The sequence below is a fragment of the Bactrocera tryoni genome, unplaced genomic scaffold (assembly GCF_016617805.1).
Source record: "Bactrocera tryoni isolate S06 unplaced genomic scaffold, CSIRO_BtryS06_freeze2 scaffold_25, whole genome shotgun sequence".
Lineage (NCBI taxonomy): Eukaryota > Metazoa > Arthropoda > Insecta > Diptera > Tephritidae > Bactrocera > Bactrocera tryoni.
Window position 1 is genome coordinate 4,913,351 of NW_024395977.1, and position 25,880 is coordinate 4,939,230.

At 41.0% G+C, this 25,880-nt stretch overlaps 1 protein-coding gene across 1 annotated transcript in view; it reads right to left on the reverse strand.

Annotated features, from left to right (window-relative positions):
- Nucleotides 1-7,811: 7,811 nt before the first annotated feature.
- Nucleotides 7,812-25,880, reverse strand: part of LOC120780403 (mucin-5AC-like) — a 62,461-nt gene continuing 44,392 nt past the window's right edge. The window contains exon 3 of the mRNA XM_040112688.1: nt 7,812-8,429. Coding sequence (XP_039968622.1) covers nt 7,812-8,429 — 618 coding nt within the window. The remainder of the gene's footprint in view (nt 8,430-25,880) is intronic.

The window sequence follows — 25,880 nt, forward strand, 5'->3', positions numbered from 1 at the left end:
ATAGTTATTCGTACTATACTTCTTAAGTTTGCCATTTTATGTAATTTATCCTAAAACTTAAAGAATGTAAGAATGTTAGATCAAAAGCACCAAATTGAAATATAGTTCGTCAACGACCAGCTTAGTACCGCATCACCACCAAATTGGTGTCAGAAGAGTAAAAGTTTAAATAATGTAATGTGGAGATCACCACTTCTAGATTTTTGTGAATTGACTTGCAATACATCTAGAGGGTTTGATGTTTGGTTAGAATTAAAGACTGGTTCTTCATTGTAACTTGGTTTGAGGCGGTCGATTGAAATAACGATGTTTTTCCCTGTTATTTGGATTGGATTCTACAAATAAAATCATAAAATAGCTCTATTATAGCATTTTTAATAACAATTGATAATTTAAAGCAAAAATATTTACCTATTTACTTATTTTTTGCATAAAAAAATTTCACTTTGAACAAAATATTAAAATTTCATTGAAGTGAGAGGAATTAGTGTGACCACAACGAAATTGTGTACATACAAAATGGACAACTGCGTTGTTTTGTGTACATGCCGGCCATTGTGTTGTTGCTGCTTCTCACAAATGTACATGTAGTAAGATGCACAACGACGTCAGGAATAAAGGGATGTTAAACTTATTCCAGTGTGAGAGCGCCTCAAAATTAGCGTTTTTTATAACATTTTCCATTATGGCCAGATTGAACAAAATAACAATTTTTGGGCATTTATCAACCCAATACCCAACATTTAGTACGAATAAAAATTACTAAATAGTGGTTATTTATGGAGGATGGAGTCATGTGTAGAGGCTCAGGAGGATGGATTCATGTGTAGAAGTTCACGCAAGTGAGGAAAGTTCTCTGATCGCCATTCACTTGGGAGTGGCCAGAAACGATTCTTTTACACATGGCTCAAGCAGCTGACTACTTCCGGTCTTTGACCAAGTATCCTCTGGGTAGCCTAAGAACATCCGTTTGAAGGCGAGCTAAAGTAAGAAGGCGAAACATCCCCTGCATAGGGTTGTGCGCTGGGTTTGGGACCCGCCACTTAAAAAAACACTCCAATGAAAAACCAACAACAGCCTCGGATAAGAGACCCCCCTTTTGATGACGACCATGGCAAACGAAATAAGGACTACGAATTGAGGGCATGCACCTGAAATGTCCCGTCCCTTAATTGGGAAGGTGCCGCTGCCCAGCTGGTTGATGTCCTCGTAAAAACAAAGAGTGACATCACCGCCGTCCAAGAAATGCGATGGACGGGACAAGGACAGAGACGAGTAGGTCCTTGTGACATTTACTATTGTGGCCATACAAAGGAGCGCAAGTACCACACTTGAATTCGTGGTGGGAGAGAGACTCCGTCGCCGAGTACTATCTTTCACTGCGGTGAATGAACGTCTAGCCACAATCCGCATCAAAGCGAGGTTCTTCAACATATCGCTGATTTGCGCCCACGCCCCGACGGAAGAGAAGGACGATGTGACCAAAGATGCCTTTTATGAGTGCATGGAGCGCACTTATGAGAGCTACCCCCGCCACGATGTCAAAATCGTGCTTGGCGACTTTAACGCCAGGGTGGACAAAGAAGGTATCTTTGGCACTACGGTCAGTAAATTCAGCCTCCACGACGAAACATAACCAAATGGGTTGAGGCTGATTGACTTCGCCGGGGCCCGCAATATGGTTATCTGAAGTACTAGATTCCAGCATAAGAAGATTCATCAAGCTACCTGGCTGTCTCCGGATCGCTAAACTACCAACCAGATCGATAATGTTGTGATAGACGGAAGACACGTCTCCAGTGTTTTAGATGTGCGTGCGTTCCGAGGCCCTAACATCGACTCGGACCACTATCTTGTTGCAGTCAAGATTCTCACCCGCCTCTGTGCAGCAAAAAACGCACGCCAACAAACACAAGGAAGGTTCGACGTCGAGAAGCTGCAATCACAACAGACTGCCGAACGATTTTCTACTCGGCTTGCACTCTTGCTCTCTGAGAGCACTCGTCAACAACTCGGTATAAGGGAACTGTGGGACGGCATTTCAAACTGCTTACGTAAGCTGCAACCGAAACCATTGGTTTTCGGAAAGTGCAAAAGAACAGCTGGTACGACGAGGAGTGCCGTGTCTCAGCGGAGAGAAAGCAGGCTGCCTACCTCGCAACGTTACGATCGACCACTACACGTGCGGGATGGGATAGATACCGAGAGTTGAAGAGGGAACCGAGACGCATTTGTAGACAGAAGAAGAAAGAGGTCGAAATGCGTGAGTACGAAGAGCTTGATAAGCTGGCCGACAGGGGTAAATGCGGCGGCTTACAGAAGGTTTCAAGACCGGAGCATACTCTTGTAGAACCCCCAAAGGTGATCTAGTCACTGATGCATAGTGGGAGAAATGGTCACTCTAGCGGCGCTTTAGCGCAATTTTTAAACTCAGAATTCTCCAAATTTTGTCTGTTTTATTGAAAATTTATTTCCTAAAGGGGTCTTTTCTGTTTTCGTTTTTGTTTTGTTCCAAATATTCTTATATCTGTGAGCTTTCGCATTTAACACATAGATAAGTTTTACACTTACGTTTTCACTCCGGAAAGAAGATTCTCTGTACACAATGCGTTGTTTTTTAAAAAAATGGGATCACAATTTTATTTGATGAAATGACGAATGATACAATACCACTCTCCCTGGTCGAACACCAGTGGAGGCGTGAGACTTATGTTTACACAATTAGATAGCAGAGACACCTGTAACTTATGTTATTAGATGTGGATTGAACTGCTGCGCCGAAGGACGCCAGATGCAAACCACAGAGATGCCCTCCGCTGCGTGCGCCGAAGATCGCCAGATTTAAGGATGCCCTCCGCTGCGTGTCGAAGATCGCCAGATTGAAAAAGGATGATTTTGAAAATGTATAAAGTTGCGTAGATTGCGTGCCGAACACGAAAACGATATAAAATTGCTTTGATAGTGTGACGAATATGAAAATGTACAAAGTCGCGTGAATTGCGTGCCGAAGATGAAAAACTGATGTAAAATTGCTTTGATTGCGTGCCGAAGATGAAAAAACTGATATAAAATTGCTTTGATTGCGTGCCGAAGATGAAAAACGATAGATGGAAACTCGAAGCTGCGTATAGCAATGTCCGCCGATGTTATTCGCTCAAAAGTCGTGATCGAAAAGGGACGCTTCTTTTAGGACGAGCCCTTTTTTGCTCGTTGGGCTGTGGAGAGTTATGGTGGGTTGATGTACGGCGTTTTTTTTTTTTTTTTTTTTTTTTTTTTTTTTTTTGTTTTCGGAGGGGGAATCTTCTAAAGATACTGCCAAGGTGAGATTGGTAGCATGCACGATTCATATTGTTCGCTAGAGTACACCTCTTTCGGGATCACGCCCAGACAGTGTTAAAACACTATGCTGGACTTGCGAAACAGTATGCCTACGTACTAAACCCTTAACTCCGGCTTTGCTGTAAGCTTGTATTCGGACCTGCGGGACCGCCGTTAACGCTACTTCGCGGGACCAAGCTGGGCGATAACTGCCTCTTCAATACCTACCTCCAGGGTTATTCATGTGGTCTTATGTCTGCGCTGCCTTTCTTTTATTCTGAGTTCTTGGAGCGCTATTGCGCAGTCCACTCTTTCATTTTAACCACACCAGTTGTGATCGCAGCATGTGACTAACTATGCTGTCGGGCGTCATCCTTTCATTTGTTAAGTTTTCTATGGTCTCTCTCTCCACTGCAAACCTCGTGCAGAAGAAAAAGATGTGCTCTGCGTTTTCTGCGGCATTTCCACAGAACGAACAGTGTGTTTCGTCATCATGGCCAAATCTGTGCAGGTATTCCCTGAACCTGACCAGCCATGGCGATAAGAACTGCGTTAAGTAGGAAATCTGTCTCCCCGTGTTGTCTATCAATCCAGGCCGGCACATTCTTAATAAGCCTGTATGTCCATCTTCCTTTGTCTGCCGCGTCCCATTGCTTTTGCCACTCCTCGAGACTTGTCTTCACTCTCCTTTTTGCGCTCGTCAGCCGTTAGAGGCGCCCTATTCATGGCTTTTGTTTTACAGTGAACTCTACTTAACTCAGAGGCCATTATATCCGGTGGCATAAGGCCAGATATGATAGCGCTCGCCTCGTGCGACACCGTTCTAAACGCACAGGCAACTCTAAGGGCGCATAGCCTGGACACCAGATTTGGCCATATTGACACAGGTTTTTTGACGAAGGGGCTGTCCCCATATCGGAGCTGCATACATAAGCATTGATTGGCTAACTTTAGCCAGCAAAGCTCTCCTCCTTTGACTTGGGCCACCAATGTTTGCCATAATTCTCGAAAGGACCGCAGTCACTTTAGCCGCCTTTCCACAGGCCTTTTCAATTTGCGCCTTGAAATTGAGCCTCGTATCGATCATAACGCCAAGGTACCTCAGTGAATTTTTGCGTTACAACGTTAAATCCATCAATGTTCAGTGTGACTGTTTCTAGCCTTTTCCTGCTCGTGATGAGCACTGCCTCTGCTTTTTTCTCCTGCCAGCTGAAGCTTAGTACTCGTAAGCCAGTCTTTGATTTTCGACACGGTCTCATTGCATATGTTTTGTATCTGGAAGAGCTCTTTAGCAACGATCGTTACGGCAATGTCGTCCGCATAGCCAATTATCTGTGCTTCTTTTGGCAGCGGTAATCGTAACACCCCGTCGTACAGCACATTCCATAATAGTGGGCCTAGTACGGAGCCTTGTGGTACTCCACCTGTCACCATGTAGGTTTTTGGACCTGTATCGGTATCATACAGCAGTAGTCTGTCAGACAGATAGCTGCTAATTGTCCTCAGAAGATACCCCGGTGTGTTTCTTGCCTCTAATGCCCTCAGTATATGTGGCCAGGATGCAGAGTTGAAAGCGTTTATATTTTTGTACTGCTCACACACTATCGCCACCTCTACCTTTTCCTCAAAGATTGTTTGCTTCAGTAGATCTTGAGCAGCTTCACAGTGATTTAGATTAATTTGGACTACTTTCATTTTATCTTTTTGCACGCCGCTTGATATAGAGGACACTTCCAACTTCCTATCCGGTGACCTGTCTCCTTTTTCCCACTGCTTTTGCATGCTGCACTACGACGGGCTTTATCACATTCCTTTGCGAAATGCCCCTTTTCACCACACTTAGCACAGCATTTGCTTCGATCATCCTCGCTCGTGCATGCCCCTCGCCAGATGGCCTTATTCCAGACACCTGAAACACTTTCTGAGGTTCGGCTTTTCCGCTTATTCTGCAAACCGTCCATCAATCTTGATCTTATGGGCGTCAAGCAGCCGTTTTGAGTCCGCTGCGGGAAGGCTGATGACTGCCGTTTGCGTGCCCGCGTACGCCTGTCTCATGGTTTTGATTGCTTTTTCGTCAAAGGAATTTAGCTCTTTGATTTGTGATCGTATTGCCCACCGCTATGTCTTCTTTAGTGGTTATTTCGTCCAAGTCTCGGATCTCCACTGATACTTCGTGGGTTAGGGCTCTTATTTGTGCTTGGTCGCCCAAAACCTTGCATATCTCCTTTTCGTATGCTCCTGTGTTCATCTGGGCCTTCTTCATTTCTAGAAGTATTTCGCCTTTTGCCGTCTTCCGGATCCTCGAGACGTTTTCTCCAAGTTCTTTCAGAGCATCATCCTTTTTCACGGCTCTAAGCATATCGCTGTACGACATATTACCATTGCGGGCAATGATAATTGCATCGGGCCTCGGACGTGGAGCAGAAACCGTCTTCTTATTCTTGTTTTGTGTTTTTTTTGGTTTCACCTGTGTCCATTCATTTCCCTGTTCCTCTGCCTTCGGAATGTTTCCTTCATTCCTCTTCACACCAGTGGTCCTCTTTTTGGACTTCCTCTTCGGCTGGCTTTCTTTTGGGGTCTTTCGCGTCTGCAGCTCGTCCTCACCCGGGGCCTTTTTGGAGTTGAATCCACTCTGTGTGCCTCTCAAGGAACATTTCGCCTGGTAACTTTAATTTTGTTATACTCGCTTTGGGCGCGTTCATGGGCTTCGTGTGACAGAAGTTAGCAGATCCCGGATCTGATTGTTGATCGATCGCTGAGGCAGTTTCATTGCTTCCGTTAGCCTCTTGATCATATCCCCCAATTCAGCCATAATGTCCCCTTCTGGTTGCGCTGGTTCCGCTCGAAGCGTGCTGTCTTGCAGCGCTGGTGGCGACGATCTCCGCTCTTTCAGGCCTTTCCACGGTGAGCCCCTGTTTCGGTGATCGCATCAATCTTGGTGCGCGTCTAAAGGGATCAGCTCCGACGCAAAAACTACTCGGCGTTCTCCTGGATTGTTCCGCTTCTGGTGTGTTTGACAGGGCTTTGAGTGCCGTAGCTCATCAAAACAGTCTTGAACTACCGCTGCTTTTGTTTTTGTTTTCTTTGTTTAAAAAATTCTCCATTCGTTTGTTTTTATACAGCGCATCGTGTGTAGGGGGGCGGGCCGAAATAGACAGGAACGGGTGTACCCTCGGAAAACCATGCTCCTACCCCCAGAGCGTTCCTGAGGCCTGTCCTTATTCGCTTTACTCAGTCCTGGAAAACACGGACGGACCGGCGCTCGCCCGGGGCAACGCAGGCTACTACCCCTGCGCCCAATGCACACTCCCTGACCAGGGACCGAAGTGGCTGTTTACTGATACACCACGCAGCTGACACCTCGGCAGAGCAGGCTCACATCACCTTTTCCATCCTACCAGCGGAAGACATCGCTGTCAGGATAACCAAGGACTCCCAGTGCGCCGCGCTGTGTACCGGTCAAGTTGTAATATCAGCCGCACCTAACATGGTGAACAGACGCTGACCAGGAGGCCGCCCATTATGGGTCCGTCGCGCCTGGATTTGATTTTTGTCACTCATGTCCAAACATGATGAGGGGACACATATTTCTGTGTGGCGGTGTCGATTCGCCACAGTCACCAGGAGCTTCCAGCGGATCTGCTAGCTTTTGTGCCGCATCCTTCACTCCTGCCGCTCCTCGTCGGGGATTGCTTATTCGTTTTGACTTATTTCGCGACTAACCTGCTACTACAGGCCGTTCGGCTATCCGCGACCTGCCGACCCCCCCGGTAGCTTAGAGCTTAGCTAGAGCGCCCAAAGTTTGTGTGCGTCCGTTTGTACGCGCCGGAGGACTCGCCTTCAGTGCCGACCGGATCAGTAGCACCGACCACCCAAGCGGTCAATTAAAGCGCTATCGCAATGGTACAGCCCACACCCCCAGCCAATTGACTAGAAAAAGGTTACTCTATTGGCCGCCGGACGGACCGATGTCCCCGTAACGGTCCTGAGTCAACCGATGTGGCCCTGCACCGAATTGATCCGTGGGCTTAAAAAACTCGATACTACGACCGCTGGTCGGCCCAAGAAAACGCAGTCCCCAGTACTGGTTCAAACACCAGCACCCTTTTTGGACACCCCCTTCATCGGGGGACACCCCCTTCATCGGGAGACACCCCCTTCATCGGGGACACCCCCTTCATCGGGGACACCCCCTTCATCGGGGACACCCCCTTCATCGGGTACACCCCCTTCATCGGGCCACCCCCTTCATCGGGGACACCCCCTTCATCGGGACACCCCCTTCATCGGCGTGTATTGGTGTGTGTGTGTGGGTGTAGACTGCTGCTTCCAACGATGTTGACGATGAGTGTGGTCTCCAAATGTGGAGAGTGTGCCAGCGTTGCTTTTTGATCGACAGAGTTGCTTTATGCGTGGTGTGTTGTGGGGTGTAGTGCTGTATGAGGGCGGAAGGCTTAACTCATTTAGCCATCCCGGCCCCCCTAGGCGAATGTTCAGCCTAGCAATCGTTGGAGTTGTTGCAACGTTGCAACAACGTTGCTAAGTCCGGACTTGCGCCGATAGTGTGGCCGTTGACGATGGCGCCTGATGGGTACTGCGCTTCGCGGACGCCATAGACGGGGCTCAGGAGGTGGTGGCGGTCTTCGTCGTCGTGCCACACGGCTGGATTGCTGCGGTCTGCGAGTGGCAAGTGGCCGACCAACCTCACGTCTTGGGGTGCGGTGGAGCAGCGTGTGATGCTGCCTGCCACACATTTTGCACAATGCCCCAGAGTCACAGTCCTCCGTCGCGTGCGTGTGTGCCAAACAATTGTTGCAATGCCCATGCGCCTGTGCAACCTGCTGCCGCTGGATGGGTGACATGCCCTTGAAGAGCCCGCAGTGTTGCAGTCGATGGGGGCGGCGACAAAGGGGGCATCGTGTGCGATGCGGCTCCGCTGGTGGTGACGGTGTGGGTGCCACTGCTCGTGTGCCATTACGAGCTGCAGTTGACGGTGCTGATGCGGTGACTGCGCGAGGCGCCGGTGTTGGGGCAACCACTGGACGGGGCACACTGATGGCCGATCGCAATGTTGGCGTTGGAGTGGCCATGTTTTCTGCATCCATGTTTGCCTGTATGAAGAGAAAGTCGTGTTTAGTTGCAATTCATTTCTATATATTGAAATAGTGCGATTCGTAACCAACTTTATTTGGTTTGTCAGAACTTAGTAATCTACCCATTGTTTTGTAGCATCTTTATGATTTATCATATGTGCGATTGATTTTGGTTTTAGTTATTAGACGGATTTTTCAATTTCTGCGTGTCGGAATTATTGTACGGATTGTTTATTCTGTGCATTTTCGTTATTATCTGCGGTTGGTAAGAAGCATAGTTTAACGAGCGGTCTCGTTAGAGTTCCGTTTTGAGTACGGAGATCAACTACTCGGATATGACCGTCGGAGCCGCGATGAAGCTTCTCTATGCGACCAAGCCGCCATTCTGTAGGGGGGAGACAATCATCGTGTATTAGGACAAAGTCTCCAAGCTTTGGCGCCTTTTCGGGAGTTTTCCAGCGGTACCTTTTGTGAAGGTCCTTTATATACTCCTCCTTCCATCGGCGGCTGAAATCATGATGGAGAATTTTGATTCTTTCCCATCTATTTAGTAAGGAAAGCGACTCCACGCCTGGCTCAGGTATGGCCAGAATGGGTGCTCCTTTTAGAAAGTGCCCTGGTGTAAGAGCTGTTAGATCTGAGGGATCTTGCGAGAGTGTCGTCAATGGCCGTGAATTGAGAACGGCTTCAATACGAATTAATAATGTTGTGAATTCTTCAAAGTTAAATTTGTAGTTTCCAGCTACTTTTTTAAAGTGGGATTTAAAGCTTTTTACCGCTGATTCCCATAAACCACCCATATGAGGAGCGCTTGGAGGAATGAACTGCCAGTTAATGCCTTGGGGAGCGTACTTTTGTAAAATCTCAGGTGACACTTGTTTGATAAAGTCCACGAACTGTTTTTCAGTGGCTCTTTGAGCTCCTATAAATGTCTTGCCGTTGTCGCTCATGAGCTTTGACGGAAAACCACGTCGTCCGACGAAGCGAGCAAATGCCGCGAGGAAAGCCTCTTTTGTCAGATTAGTACACAGCTCTAGGTGTACTGCTTTTGTCGTAAAACAGACAAAGACAGCCACGTAGCCTTTCATCAGTGTGGGAGACCTTAGCATGGACGCCTTTATTTGAAAAGGCCCAGCAAAATCGACACCTGTGATTGTGAAGGGCAGAGCAAAGTTGCAGCGTTCCGGTGGAAGTGCTGCCATAATCTGTGTTCGCATCTTTTGTTTATGCATAGTGCAGATCTTGCACGAAAAAATGCATTTCTTTATCTGTGGCTTGAGTCTTGGGATATAAAACTCTTGGCGGACTATTTGTTGCATGAGGCGGTGTTCTGCATGTAATAATAGTACGTGGACATAATTGAGATATAATGTGGCAAGTTGCGATCTCTCTGGTATAACAATGGGATGGCGTTCGTTATACGTTAGGCTTGAATTGGCAAGCCGACCATTTGCACGAAGTAGACCCTTCGTATCTATGAATGGGTTTAGTACTAAGAGTGAGCTCTTTTTGTCAATCGGCTTCGATTCTCTTAGTAACGATATCTCTTGGCTGAAGTAGCGCGCTTGAGTAGATGCGATAAGAGCAACCTTTGCTTTTTGTAAGTCTAGGTGCGTCACTGTATCGCCTTGGGAATATGCTGTGCGTATTCCCTTAATTCTAAGTTTGAGTCGCTCGATGAATTTGAACATGTAAGCGATCACCCTGAGGGCCCGGGGTAAGATGAAAATCTCTCAAGGATGTCAGTATCATCCAATGTTGTGTGAAAGGAGTCGATCTTTCGACTTTCTGGGGCAATAATGTTGCGCATGGGCGATTGTGGCCAAGAATCGGGAGATTCTGTCAACCATCGGGGGCCATTCCACCAGAGGGTGGTGGTGGCAAGGTGCAGAGGTTTGCACCCTCTTGTACCTAGATCAGCAGGATTGTCAGCACTGGCTACGTGTCGCCAAGTAGCTGATCCCACTAGGTCAAGAATTTGAGACGTTCGATTGGAGATGTACGTCTTCCATGCATGTGGTGGTTTTTCCAACCAAGCTAATACAATCTCGGAATCGGACCAGAGATATAATTTATTTTTCGCCATATTCAGTTGGGTTTGCACTATGGATGCGAGTTTGGCAAGTAGTAATGCACCACATAGTTCTAGTCGTGGTAGACTTATGGTTTTTAGAGGAGCCACTTTTGCTTTTGCAACTAGTAAGTGGCTTGTAGTCGCCTCGTCACTTTGTGTGCGAACATATATAGTGGCGCAATACGCCTTTTCAGAGGCGTCACAAAAGCCGTGTAGTTCGACTTTGTGCTCTGGGATATAATTAACCCATCTTGGGATTTGTATTTGTGTGATATCTTTTAGATGTGCTCGCGAACTGGGACCACTTTTCTAAACGAAGTGGTTTTACTTGCTCGTCCCAGTCGGTACCATCTAGCCATAATTCTTGTATCAGGATTTTGGCTTGTATCATAATTGGCGATAGCCATCCTGCGGGGTCAAAAAGTTTTGCCACAGAGGAGAGAATTTGGCGTTTTGTAATGGCGGATAGTGCGGATATGGACTCAGTTGTGTATGAAAACTGGTCCGATATCGCATTCCATTGGATGCCCAGAGTTTTGTTGTACTCTCCTTTTCGAAAATAAGGAAATTAGTATCCAACAAATTTTCTTTTGGTATATTTTTTAATATAGTTGGGTGATTTGCCGTAATCTTTTTTAATGGAAACCCTGCGGATTTGAGGGCTTGGATCACTTGTGATAGTGATTCGTATGCTTGTGGAAGACTGTGACTTCCGGACAGAATATCGTCTACATACGTTTGTGATTTTAACACCTGTGTTGCCAGAGGAAATTCTGACTTGGTGTTTTCAGCCAATTCATGAAGTGTTCGAATGGCTAAGTATGGGGCACAGTTAACGCCAAAGGTCACTGTTTTTAGCTTTGAAGTCGCGTAGTGGACTACTGAGGGATTTTCGGAAAATAATTCGCTGAAAATCTGGATCGTCTTTATGTACGCCTATTTGTCTATACATTTTTCGACGTCCCCGTTAAATACGTATTTGAATATACGCCAGTTTAGAATGAGCAGCATTAAATCAGGTTGGAGCGTGGGTCCCGTAAACAGGATATCGTTTAGGGAATTCCCGAGCTAGTGGATCTTGAGGCGTTGAAGACAACTCTTACTTTAGTTGTTTTTTTATCTGGCTTTACTACTGCGTGATGTGGCAAGTAAAATGAGTAGTATTTGCCATTGATGTTTTTCTCGCAGGGGCTTACTTCCTCCATGTGATCTAAATGGAGGTATTCTTCCAACACACCATCATATTTTAGTTTTAGTTCACCTTTTTTAAGTAGGTTTCTTTCCATACTTTGAAACTGCTGTATTGCAGAGGTGCGAGAGTGACCTAAGGCGATTGTGTTGGGAAATTGGTGTTTAAGTGGTAGTCGTACGACATACCGACCATTATCTGATCTAGTAGTTGTGGCTTTGTAAAAGTCTTCACAATACTGATCTTCTGGGGTTTTGATTGAAATGGGGGGGGAGTTCTTCTATTTCCCAAAATTTTCTCAATTGGGAATTGAGGTACTCATTCGAGATTTCCTCAACTTGAGTTGTCATTGTTGTGACTGGTTCCGTAACTAGTCCACTTAGGATCCAACCGAAAATAGTCTTTTGTGCCAACAGTGTGTTTGAAATTTTCTCAATACCTTCGAGTATTATTTGAGGTATGAGATCGCTGCCTAATAGAAGGTCTATTTGAGCGGGGTGTTGCAGTTGGGATCTGCTAACTTAAGGTGTGAAACCTTTTCCCAATGCTTGCTATTTATATGATAGCTTGGTAACATATTGGTTAATTGCGGTAAGACTATAGCTTCTGCTTGTATTCTTATATCCGCTTGGGGGGAAAATAGGGTAATGGGGCAGATTTTATTAGAGTTTTGAACTACTCTTCCGCCCATTCCCGTAATTTCAAAGTTGGCTTGTCTTGTTGGCAGATTTAGCCTATTTTGTGCCCTAGACGCTATGAAAGATCGTTGTGATCCTCGGTCTATTAGGGCTCTTAGCTTAAACAGTTCTCCTCGATGTTCGATGGAGACGACTGCTGTGGGTAGTAGTACCCTACTTTGATTTTCGCTGTGTAGCGTTTGAGTTGTTAATGCCTTTGAGCAGCATGGTGCTTCTTGGCAATTTTGAGAATTTGGCACTTCGGGATTTGTTGTTGCAACTAAACCCGCGGCTCTTTTGATATTTGCGCTGTTTGGGGGTAAGCTGGAAAAATTATTAATATGAAGCATCGAATGGTGTCGTTTATGACAATAGACGCAGTTAAATTTGCTTTCGCATTCTTTGAGTGTATGCGCATGTGACAGACAGTTTGTACAAAGTCTTTTAGTTTTACGAAATTGTTGCGGTCGATAATATTCAATTTTTTAAATCTCGCAAGATTTGAGCTTATGCCCTCCTGTACATAGTTCACATGATCGATATTTATTCTGTTCAGATGAGAACGATTGCGTTTTGAAGAAGCTTCTATTTAAATTGTTGTTGCTATTGGCTTGGGGCTTGTGGAAGCTTCTATTGAAATCTTTTTGAATACCTTTTGGTTTACTTGTATTTATTTTTTTGTCTAAACCCTTTCTGCGATTTCGTACTGGGTAGTGAGAAAATCTTTCATTTGTTGCCACGCTGGGCATTTTTACGTGATGAGAGCGATTGCTCCCACAATAATAAAGACTTTTCTGGTAATGCTGCTGTGCATATATTTACCAGTATAGGGTCCCAGTTGTCTGTGGGAATATTTTGGGTCGATAAAATCGACAAACAATTGGAAACAGTGGATTGAAGTTTGATAAATTCTTCACTGGTTTCCTTTTGAATTTTTGGCAAGTTCATCAGAATTGTTATCTGCTTATCGACCAATATTCGTTCATTCTCGTATCTTGATTTTAAAGCTTCCCAAGCCAAATTAAAATTGTCGTCATTTAATGCGAACTGTTTTACTATGATGCCAGCTTGACCTTTCGTTTTGTATCGGAGGTGATACAATTTTGTGCATTAGATAATTTTGGGTGGTTTATGTAAACGGCTGTGAACATGTCCCGGAAGGACGGCCATTGTTCACAACCCCTTATGAAAAATTTCTGTGTCACATGCAGGCACCTTGAGGTGGATGCCTGAACTTGCTTCTTGACTTTGTACTTGTGGCATCTCTACTCGCGGAAGTGGGTAAGGTGCAATTGCTTTAATTAATTTCAATTGATCTGTAATCATTGCTTTCGTTTCTTCAAATTGGTCTAGAGGCAATTTTCGTATTTAAGCGTAAACCGAGGATTTAAAATTTTCTGGTAGATCTGAATCATCAGATTACTACTATTGCGTCATAAGAAACTTCCCGGAGACGTATCCAAAAATTGTCCAGATTTTTTTCCTTTTAATTTCTAATGCCGATTCAGAATTATCTTGAATTCGGCGAAGATGAAAATCGAGTGCAGTATTTTATAAAACTGTCCTCTCAGCAATAAATTTACTGGATACAATGTCTTTCCCCTTGTTTTTGTTTGTGTAACACCTGCTTTTGAGCGTGTAGCTTCTGCAGGTGTGCATGGACTTTTTTTCGTCCGAAAATCATTTTTGGAACTTTCAGAAGATGAGAAGATTTGGATTCTTTGGAATCTGCGTTCATTTAGAACAAATAAATGAACAAGGTTAAATAATTTTCTTTTTCCGTGTAAAATGATTGAATTTGAATCGAATTGCTGATTGCAAGCGAAATTTCTGGCTATAATAATATTAAAATTTTAAAAGTTTTTGTTTTATTTTATTTTGTCGATCGGAATAAATTAAATAACGCGTTCGTTTTAATTAATCTCGAAAAAGCATAAAAGTATTAACGAATTTATTTATTATTATTTAATTGCTAAAAATGCAATATTTATTTTATTAATTTGTTTAGTGTTTTTAAGTCTTATAGGGTATACCTATAGACGAATCCGTTTGTATGTATGTACTTGCAACTGAGTGCTCATATAAGAGATCAGTGTTTTTTGTACATACATATGTATACGCAATCCTGCTTGTATTTGCTTGTAAAGCACAAGGGGTATTGCCGAAAATGTGCCAATTTGGACTTTGAATGTGTAAATTAAATTGTTCGTAATTATTGTTTATTTACGTACTCGTAAATATATATTTTAATACTTTATACTTTTTCTACCGAACCGTTTAATAAGTATATAATATTTTTTAGGTACCCTCGTGAAATTATAATTTACGCTACGTACATATATAATTATGTGGAAGTGTATATGCAAACGTGCATATATTGTTTATTAGTGGAGCAGAGCGCGGATAAACGGATTTGAAAAATGAAATAAACTGTATGTGCACTTCGGCTTACAATGTGCACTCTCTTTATTTCCGGTAAGTACATATGTATATGTACGTATGTATGTATGCGATGTACGTATATGTTCTCAAACAGTTGAGTTTATAGTATATAAATGTACGTATGTTCAAAATGGTGCATATATGTATGTAAATATGTAGTTTCTTCCTATTCGGTTTTCTGTACCCTTTTCTTTTCTATATATACTTATATACAATATATAATTGTTTTTGTTTTTTGCCTTTTGGTTTGCTTACTTATTTGAGGCGATCCTGCTTATTGCTTGATCAAGCATAAGGGGTATCACCGGACATATTTATGTGCAAGTAAAAACTTGAAAAATTTTTTTTTTTTTTTTGTTTGTTTGTGGAAATTTTATGTTTTAAAACACGAAGGTAAGCATTAGTGGCCACTAAACAATCTTTATATATTATATTTCGATATAAATATACAGTACATTAATACATATGTATGTATATAAATACATATGTATAAATATATGTAAATAAATATATTAACTGTGATTCCAAACAGTATTATTTGCGGTATTTCGGTTTTAACCGAAAGTTAATTTGACCGCTTGGCAACCGGTGTCTTTTTATTTTTCTTTTGCAAAGGCAATAAAATAAAATGAGAATAACTTGATGAGTTATTCTATGCAAATAAAATACATTTGACGCAAAACCTTTTTTATGGTACAGAAATTGAAATAAAATACATATATAATAATAAAGGAATCGATACGACTCACTTTGTTATCCGTCATGGGATTTTGGGGATTACGTTGTATGTATGCGATGTACGTTGTGCCAAGTTTTTTCTTTCCGCGCCCGTTTTTTGTAACTGCTTAGTTTATTTATTTATTTATTTTTTTTTTTTTTCCGCACTGTATATGTGTATATGTAAGTGTGTTCTTATTTGATTTTACTTATGTATTTTTTTTTTTTCAATGTCACTGCACTTGTGCCTTTATTATACATACATATGTATATGTATATTGTATATACATCCTTTTCCTCTATGTTTTCTATAATTTCACTCTTTCACTACACTTGTTCACTTTGTCACCAATTGTAATTTTTTTGTAAATTTTAATATTTTTTTTTTTTTTTTTTTTTTTTGCTATTTATTTCACTATAGGGCCATTCAGGGTGGCTCTCGAAGGACCATAGATAAGTTTTACACTTACGTTTTCACTCCGGAAAGAAGATTCTCTGTACACAATGCGTTGTTTTTTAAAAAAATGGGATCACAATTTTATTTGATGAAATGACGAATGATACAATACCACTCTCCCTGGTCGAACACCAGTGGAGGCGTGAGACTTATGTTTACACAATTAGATAGGAGACACCTGTAACTTATGTTATTAGATGTGGATTGAACTGCTGCGCCGAAGGACGCCAGATGTAACAGGATGCCCTCCGCTGCGTGCCGAAGATCGCCAGATTTAAAAGGATGCCCTCCGCTGCGTGTCGAAGATCGCCAGATTTAAAAAGGATGATTTTTGAAAATGTATAAAGTTGCGTAGATTGCGTGCCGAACACGAAAACGATATAAAATTGCTTTGATAGTGTGACGAATATGAAAATGTACAAAGTCGCGTGAATTGCGTGCCGAAGATGAAAAACTGATATAAAATTGCTTTGATTGCCGAAAATGAAAAACGATAGATGGAAACTCGAAGCTGCGTATAGCAATGTCCGCCGATGTTATTCGCTCAAAAGTCGTGATCGAAAAGGGACGCTTCTTTTAGGACGAGCCCTTTTTTGCTCGTTGGGCTGTGGAGAGTTATGGTGGGTTGATGTACGGCGTGTATTGGTGTGTGTGTGTGGGTGTAGACTGCTGCTTCCAACGATGTTGACGATGAGTGTGGTCTCCAAATGTGGAGAGTGTGCCAGCGTTGCTTTTTGATCGACAGAGTTGCTTTATGCGTGGTGTGTTGTGGGGTGTAGTGCTGTATGAGGGCGGAAGGCTTAACTCATTTAGCCAACACATGTTTTAGCAAGTGCAATAATTACTATTTACTTATTTTAAGTGCAATTTTTGTTGAACTGAAAAACTTAAATATAAAATTTTTTAATAAGGTTTGTGACTTAATTATTATTATTTGGTATGTGTTAAATAAACAAAAGTCATTGTGGTCTGTTAATATATGTTTTAGATCTTTACAATGGAAAAAGAAATTGTCCTTTATCAAAGTGTTTTTATACACATGTTTTTATCCAATGTTCCGTAGAAAATAAGTGTGGTGGATTCGATGTGATTCGATTCAATGTTTGTATAATTTGTTAAAATATGTTGTGGTCTACGTCTTGTCCAAGGGCAAGATGAAATATCTCCTGTCATCAAACAAACAGTCGTCGCACTCGCGACTTGGCACTCACGTAAACACCAGCAACAATGTCAGCCTAGAAATCCAACGCAGGATAACTCTTGCCAACAGGTGCTACTTCGGACTAAGTAGGCAATCGAGAAGCAAAGTCCTCTCTCGACAAACAAAAACCAAACTCTATGAGTCACTCGTAATTCTCGTTCTGCTATATGGTGCAGAGTCTTGGACTGATGAGTCGACGTTGCGAGTTTTCGAGAGAAACGTTCTGCGAAAGATTTATGGTCCTTTTGCGCGTTAGCCACGGCGAATACCGCATTCGATGGAACGATGAGCTGTACGAGATATACGTCGACATCGACATAGTTCAGCGAATTAAAAGACAGCGGCTACGCTGGCTAGGTTATGTTGTTCGGATGGACGAAAACGCTCCAGCTCTGAAAGTATTCGACGCAGTACCCGCCGGGGGAAGCAGAGGAAGAGGAAGACCTCCACTCCGTTGGATGGACCAAGTGGAGAAGGACCTGGCTTCGCTTGAAATATTCAATTGGCGCCACATAGCGAAAAGAAGAAACGACTGGCGCGCTGTTGTTAACTCGGCTATAATCGCGTAAGCGGTGTCTACGTCAATTAAGAAGAAGAAGAAGAATTGCATTAAACAGCAAGGAGAGCAATTTTATCGCAATATTTGGGAACTCAGTTATCATTTTTGGAGTAATATTATCGTGTCCTGTTGCCTTTTCCGGATTTAGCTCTCTTATGATTCTAGTAACTTCAGAAGTAGATACGAGCGACTCGTTAGCGGTATTGGGCAAGGTTGGAAACTTAAAGTTGTTCTTTGGGCAATTGGGTTGAAATAACTTTTTTAGGTGATTTGCAAAGTAAGTTGCCTTATCCTCATCATTACGTGCCCAATTACCATTCAACTGTCTTAGAGGCATGTTGGAATCTACTGGTGGCTTGAAAAACTTTTGGGCTTTCCAAGTGGAGGTTTGCTTGCTAGAATTTGAACATAGTTTCTTCATATAATTTTCAGTGTTGCGTTGTTCCTTGCGTTTAAGCGCTTTTTTTTTACTTACGTACAGCAGATTTCAGTTGAAACAGAGTTGAAGGGGAGCGACTTAACTGCCATTCACGGCTAGCTCGCCTTTTCTCATTTAGAACTTTTTCTATTTCATTATTGGTGATCTTTCTAAAACGAACTGGTATATTTTTTCTTTTTGGTGTTGCCAAAACAGCTGCATTAGTTATTACATAATTTAATTCTCCTATACTTTCATCAATGTTTCTTTCTGTATTTATTTTGCAATCAATATTGATGAGGCTGCTGATATGTTTGCTATACTTAAACCAGTTAGTTTTATGAAATGTTAGAGAAACTTTTGGCTCTAATATCATGGGCTGTTCGGATAACTTATTAGTACAGGTGAATGATCAGATGATAAGTCTGTACATGTATCAGCTGTCGTAAGCTATCTATCTATATTTTTGACTTTAGCAAAATCTATTAAGTCTGGTATTTTTTTTTGTTTTGTATCACTGGGCCAGTATGTCGGCTTACTAGGAGATATTATATCCAGGTTATTATGCTTTCCAAAAAGGTTTTTAAATTCGCTATCTGTAATTGTAAAACGAGGTGGACTGTATATAGCCGTAAGGTTTAAGTCAGAACCCCGATTATTTAGGGATATTGTTGTAGCTTGTAACCGTGGTGTAGCATAAGATTCTAAAGCATATTGGCTTAAACGATTTCTAAACAACACTGCCGTGCCACCATACGCTTTTCCATCTGGATAATTTGTACCATGATTCTAAATTCCGGTATATTAAAATTATTTTTATTTATTAGATGAGTTTCTGATATAAGAATTACATCTATATTTTTTCAGTCAGAAATCTAATGATTTCTAATTTATGATGGTTAACACCGTTAGCATTCCATATACAGATATCACTGGTAAACACTGATTTTGTTACATGAACTTTGTTATGATTTTTATTTATGTTGGTGTACCCTCATTAAAAATATATAATGGTTTTGTTTCTATCACATCCAGTTTTCTTTTGACAGCTACATATTCATTTCTGACCTCATGTACGTTTCTTTAATTACATAACTGCATTTAGTCGACTGTCTAACTATTGTGTTTGCTAAGTTACATTTTATTTACATTAGTTATATCGTAAATATGAAACGAAAGTGTTTGAACAACCCGGACAACTTTTGTTACGTGTGTGGAGAATTAACTTTTACATCTCAGCGTCGAAATTTCACATCACTAATTGAACAGTGCTATTTAGACTATTTTGGTTTTCCTGTGAGGAATCAAGCCAAATCCTGGGTTCCACATAAATATTGTGTAACGTGTGTGAGGCTCCTTTTAGGTTGGGCTAAACAAGAACCTAGACATTTGTCATTTGCTATGCCAATGATTTGAACGGAACCAAAGGATCATATAAGTGATTGTTATTTTTATTTGACTCAAACAGAAGATATTACTACCAAATCCAAACGCACTATCCAGTATCCAAACTTGCCTTCGGCCTACCCATCCTACAAGGTTCTCTGTCGTGCACTTTACTTGAAATATTTCTTTTTATGTTTTCTTTTACCCCTACCACTGGTGGGGGGAAATAAAATATATATGTAAATAAAAAGAATGTTTTCTGCTGAGATTGTATTTCAAATCTAATTTTATTTTGATATTTTCCTTCCTTATACAAGTTTACACAACACTTGTTACTTAAGTATCGACTTACAACTTCCGGCACGTGTGACCGAAATGCACCAGAAAGTGCATGGTCAGCGTCTGCACTACCTGTTGTGCAGCATAAGTTCCACGCCACTTATAATTATTAAAGTTATAATTAAGTATAAATATTGAAATTCGGTTAAGCTAACTTCAGTTTGAAAACTCAAATAAAGCTACGCGGTAACGCTGCCCCAATGCAGCTGCGCTAAAAAAAATATATTTTTTTAGTTATTTAATAACTAAAAAGCTTAACTGACGCCCGAGCTAAAAAGTCATAAATAATAGAGAAAGAAAGGCTCCCTAGTAGCATAAAGCAAACTGGAAGCACTAGTTGCTAGCCAGCTCTATTCGCGAGTTTCTAAATACACGTGAAAAACAAGTAAGGAAGGGCTAAATTCGGGTGTCACCGAACATTTTATACTCTCGCATGATAAAGTGATAATCGAGATTTCATTATACGCCATTTACATATTTTTCAAATACCGTATTTTTGTAAAGTTTTATTCCGCTATCATCATTGGTTCCAAATGTATATGTATATTACACAGAGAAGGCATCAAATGGAATTCAAAATAGCGTTATGTTGGAAGAAAGCGTGGTTGTGAACCGATTTCACCTATATTTCGTGCATGTCATCAGGGTGTTAAGAACATATTATATACCGAATTTCATTGAAATCGGTATAGTAGTTCCTGAGATATGGTTTTTGGTCCATAAGTGGGCGAGGCCACGCCCATTTTCAATTTTGAAAAAAAGCCTGAGTGCAGCTTCCTTCTGCAATTTCTTCCGTAAAATTTAGTGTTTCTGACGTTTTTTGTTAGTCGGTTAACGCACTTTTAGTGATTTTGAACATAACCTTTGTATGGGAGGTGGGCGTGGTTATTATCCGATTTCTTCCATTTTTGAACTGTATATAGAAATACCTGAAGAAAACGACTCTGTAGACTTTGGTTGACATAGCTCTAGTAGTTTCCGAGATATGTACAAAAAACTTAGTAGGGGGCGGGGCCACGCCCACTTTTCCAAAAAAATTGCGTCCAAATATGCCCCTCCCTAATGCGATCCTTTGTGCCAAATTTCACTTTAATATCATTATCTATGGCTTAGTTATGACACTTTATTGGTTTTCGGTTTCCGCCATTTTGTGGGCGTGGCAGTGGACCGATTTTACCCATCTTCGAACTTGACCTTCTTATGGAGCCAAGGAATACGTGTACCAAGTTTCATCATGATATCTCAATACTTAATAAAGTTACAGCTTGCACGGACGGACGGACAGACGGACGGACAGACGGACGGACGGACAGACAGACATCCGGATTTCGACTCTACTCGTCATCCTGATCACTTTGGTATATATAACCCTATATCTGACTCTTTTAGTTTTAGGACTTACAAACAACCGTTATGTGAACAAAACTATAATACTCTCCTTAGCAACATTGTTGCGAGAGTATAACAAAAGACACACAAAGTGTTATCTGTTAATTAAGAAATCCATGACAATGTGCATAAAAACGCGGAGATATTATGAATAAAATTTAAAGCAAAACTAAAAACGACACATGTAACAAATACCAAACAACTAAAAGCGTGTAAAAGTGAAAGAACGAACAAAGCAATAATACAAACTTAATGATGTGTGAAAACTAAAAAATATCGAAAGACTGCTTAAGAAACTAAATCTGCAGAGAGTTAAAGAAAAAAACTTAGAATAACAAATTGAAGAGTGTGGCAAACTGCAACTTGCTAAGCTTAAAATACACTTAAGTTCAGGGATACAAATCATTTAATTTTTAATGAAAAAAAATTTAATTAACAAACTACAAAAATAATACAAAACACAAATTAATAGAATATAATAACAATAAAAACATAAATAAAAAGCGAGCAATTAATCATCGTTGAAGGTAGCAAGCGGTGTGCGTGAATTAAATATTAATGTGTGCGTGCAACAAAATACGCTTAAATGTAAATTAAATTTAATGCAACAAAATTTTGTGGAAGCAAAATCAACGCATATTGAGAGGCAGATATTTAAGAGGCGAATTGCAGCTCAGCAAGTGGAGATATCCGGCCCAGCAGCTAATAGGAATACTATTGGTAATAGCAGCGACAACAGAATTACCAACAATCCTGTAAGTGGAAGCAGCCTATAATAACTACTTAGAATTATATTAAGAATATTAATACATATATTATTATACAAGTATATACTAAGAATATTAAAAATATACAAATGGCGAACGCCAATAATTTAATCCGCCCTCCAATTCTTCCCCCAATTCGGCACCTAATACCCCTCAGACATCCCAAAATACACAATTGAGCATGGACGACCCGTCCAAGCTCATAGCTAGTATAGCTTCAGATATAGTAAAGACACAGGGACCGCAAGTGGTACATGCGGCATTACACCCAAATGCAATTGTAACCGACATTACGGACCAAACAATAGACATAGAGCATAGGAACAACTTAGGCGAATTGGACAGGATACCTGCCATCGTAAAATGTCTAAAAGAATTCTCTGGCAATCTAGGAGAATTCAACTCGTGGAAAAAAGCGTAGATAGAGATTTAGCTATATACGCACCTCATAAGGGGACACCGAAGTATTACGGAATTTTAAGCGTAATACGTAACAAAATCATAGGCAATGCCGATGCGGCATTGAAAGCATACAATACGCCACTTGATTGGAAATCAATTTCCAAATGTCTAATTACGCATTACGGTGACAATCGCGACTTGTCAATATTAGAATATCAAATGACCACATTGATCCAAGGAAATAAAACAGTTTCAGATTTTTATCAACAGGTGTATAGCCACCTTTCATTGATACTAAATAAATTGGGTTGTCTCGATATGGGCATGCTGACGCAAGCATATAGAGACAAAGCATTAGATACTTTTATAAGAGGGCTTAACGGAGATTTACCTAGACTATTAGGAATATGAGACCCGGCAGACCCGCCGCAGGCTCTTCATCTCTGTTTAAAACTACAGAACAAAAACTTTCGTATGAATCATGCGTACAATGGAAAACTAGTACAGACTCCACCCTTACCTCCAAGAAGGAATTTTCCACAGCCACAAAAGCACCAATTTTATCCCCAGATAGTTCATTTACCCCCAACCACAGCGGACAACTTGGCAACCAAGGCAACATCAATATAACAATTTTCACTACGATAATAACCCCTCAAGACCTTCGAAACCGCGGCCACGTCCAGAGCCCATGGACGTCGACCCGAGCATACACTCTCGTCACGTTAACTATGTAAACAGACAACAAGGAAGCGAGCACTTTGGCAAGAGGCTACAACAATTTCCGAATCAAGAGCGAAGGAAGGAGCAACGAACATTTTACATTAACACAACGTCACAGGAAGACGGGCAATTTGGTGAACCAAGCGATATCCATTTTTTAGAATAATTAGCTCTTCGCTCTCCTTCTTCGAAGTAAAGGCAGAGAGCGGCAGAATTTTAAAATTTTTAGTAGATACAGGTTCCAGTAAAAATTATGTTAAGCCAGAGCTGGCAAAAAAAAGAATCCAAAACGACAACCCCGTTTTTGCAAAATCTATTGCGGGAAATTTAGAAATCAGAGAACACACTTATGTTCAACTTTTTAACTTTAAAGATAAAATTATATTCTATCTAATGCCACTTCTTAAAACATTTGACGGTATTCTAGAGAATGATACCCTTCGGGAATTTAAAGCCATTATATATACTGGCGAAAATTACATGAATTTAAGTAACGGCTTTAAGGTTCACCTCAAACAGCTCCCCTCACAGCGAGTGAACGCAATTAATGTTGATGAGGGAAACCTCTCAGAAAATCAAATGCACACGATGGAAAACATCGTAAATAAATACCCAAATCTTTTTTCCGAACCTGACGAAAAGCTAACTTATACAACAAAAGTTGTCGGACAAATTCGGACAACATTCGATTCCCCTGTTTATACAAAATTCTATCCATATCTTGCAGCATTGAAACAGGAAGTGGAATCTCAAGTAGAAAAGCTTTTAAGCGACGGTATAATTAGACCATCTAGATCACCGTACAACTCCCCAGTGTGGATTGTACCAAAGTAGCCAGACGAGGCAGGAAATAAACAATACCGTATGGTCATTGATTATAGGAAATTAAACAAAGTAACGATCGCGGACAGATACCCCATTCCGGAAATTACAGAAGTAATTTTTCAACTAGGTAATAGCAATTTCTTCTCAGTTCTCGATCTTAAAAGTGGTTTTCACCAGATTCCACTAAAAAAATCTGATATAGGAAAAACTGCTTTCTCTATCAACAATGGGAAGTACGAATTTACTCGACTACCATTTGGCCTAAAAAATGCGCCATCTATTTTTCAACGCGCATTAGATGATATATTAAGAGAACACATAGGGAAATGTTGCGTGTATACCGACGATATAATTGTTTTTAGCAAAGCAGAAGAGGAACACTTCAAACATATATATAAGGTGTTTGAAACATTAGAAAACGCTAATATGAAAGTGCACTTAGGAAAATGTTAATTTTTCATAAAAGAAGTAGAATTCTTAGGATATGTAATCACACCGGTTGGCATAAGAACCAACCCAAAAAAAGTTGAAGCCATTTCAAACTTTCCACAACCACAAAATTTAAAACAACTTCGCAGCTTCCTCGGCATGTCAGGGTACTACCGGCGTTTTATAAGAGATTACGCCAAACTTGCAAAACCCCTAACATCTCTTTTAAGAGGGGAAGACGGTCGTACGTCAAGGAATAAATCTACTAACATAAAAATAAATTTGAATTAGGAAGCGATATAAGTTTTCATGAAAATAAAAAAATCCTTCACCTCAGAGGACATCATCCTCACGTAACCGGATTACAGCAAAGTATTTGAGCTGACCACGGATGCGTCCAACTTCGCCATAGGCGCAGTATTGTCTCAGTCAGATAGACCAATAGCATTTTTATCTATGACATTAAGCAAAGCGGAAGAGCACTATGCCGCAAACGAAAAAGAAATGTTAGCCATCATTTGGTCATTGAATTAATTTCGTAATTATCTGTATGGATAGGCCAGAGTAAAAATATTCACCGATCACCAACCATTAACTTATGCGTTAAGCAACAAGAATGCTAATAGCAAAATGAAACGCTGGAAGGCAATACTAGCAGAATACAGTTATGAAATGCACTATAAACCAGGTAGAACAAAACTCGTGGCCGACGCACTGTCAAGAATTTCACACCAAGAATCAAATTTGCATACGCTATCAATAGCGACAAATTCGGATGACAGCTCATCCCACAATTTAATATACTGCGTAGAAGCACTAATTAACGCGTTTAAAAACCAAATATTTTTAAATAAGGATGTAACGTCAACATATCAATTTGAAATCATATTTAATAAACTGCATCAAAATGGAGGAGCACATTATGGGCAAGATTCAAGAAATTTACCCCTTACACTTTGACAAATATAAGATTAGGTTTTCACAGTTCCAAGTGGAAGACATAACAAATGAGGAAGAGCAAGAAAATATTATTATAAATAATATTATAAATAATAATTATAACATAAGAGAGCGCATAGAAATTGCAAGCAGAATAAGATACAAATTTTAGAAAAATTCTATTTTCCAAGTATGGCGAATAAAATAAATAAGTTAATAAAAAAAATGCGTTACTTGTAAGGAGAACAAGTCCGATCGCCACCCATCAAAACCACAGCTACAAGCCACACCCATACCTAATTTCCCTGAACAAATAATCTACGTAGATATATTATTGATAGGCAAAAAGCTAGTTCTGACAGCAATGGACAAATTCTCAAAATACGCTATTGCGAAACCCATTAAATCAAAGGCAGCAGAGGATATTAGGCAACCTTTAAGGGACATTCTCTTCTTCCTTGTACCGGAAACATTGGTAATAGATAATGAAAGATCCTTTAACTCAGAGTCCATCAACTTTATGATAGAGAACGAAT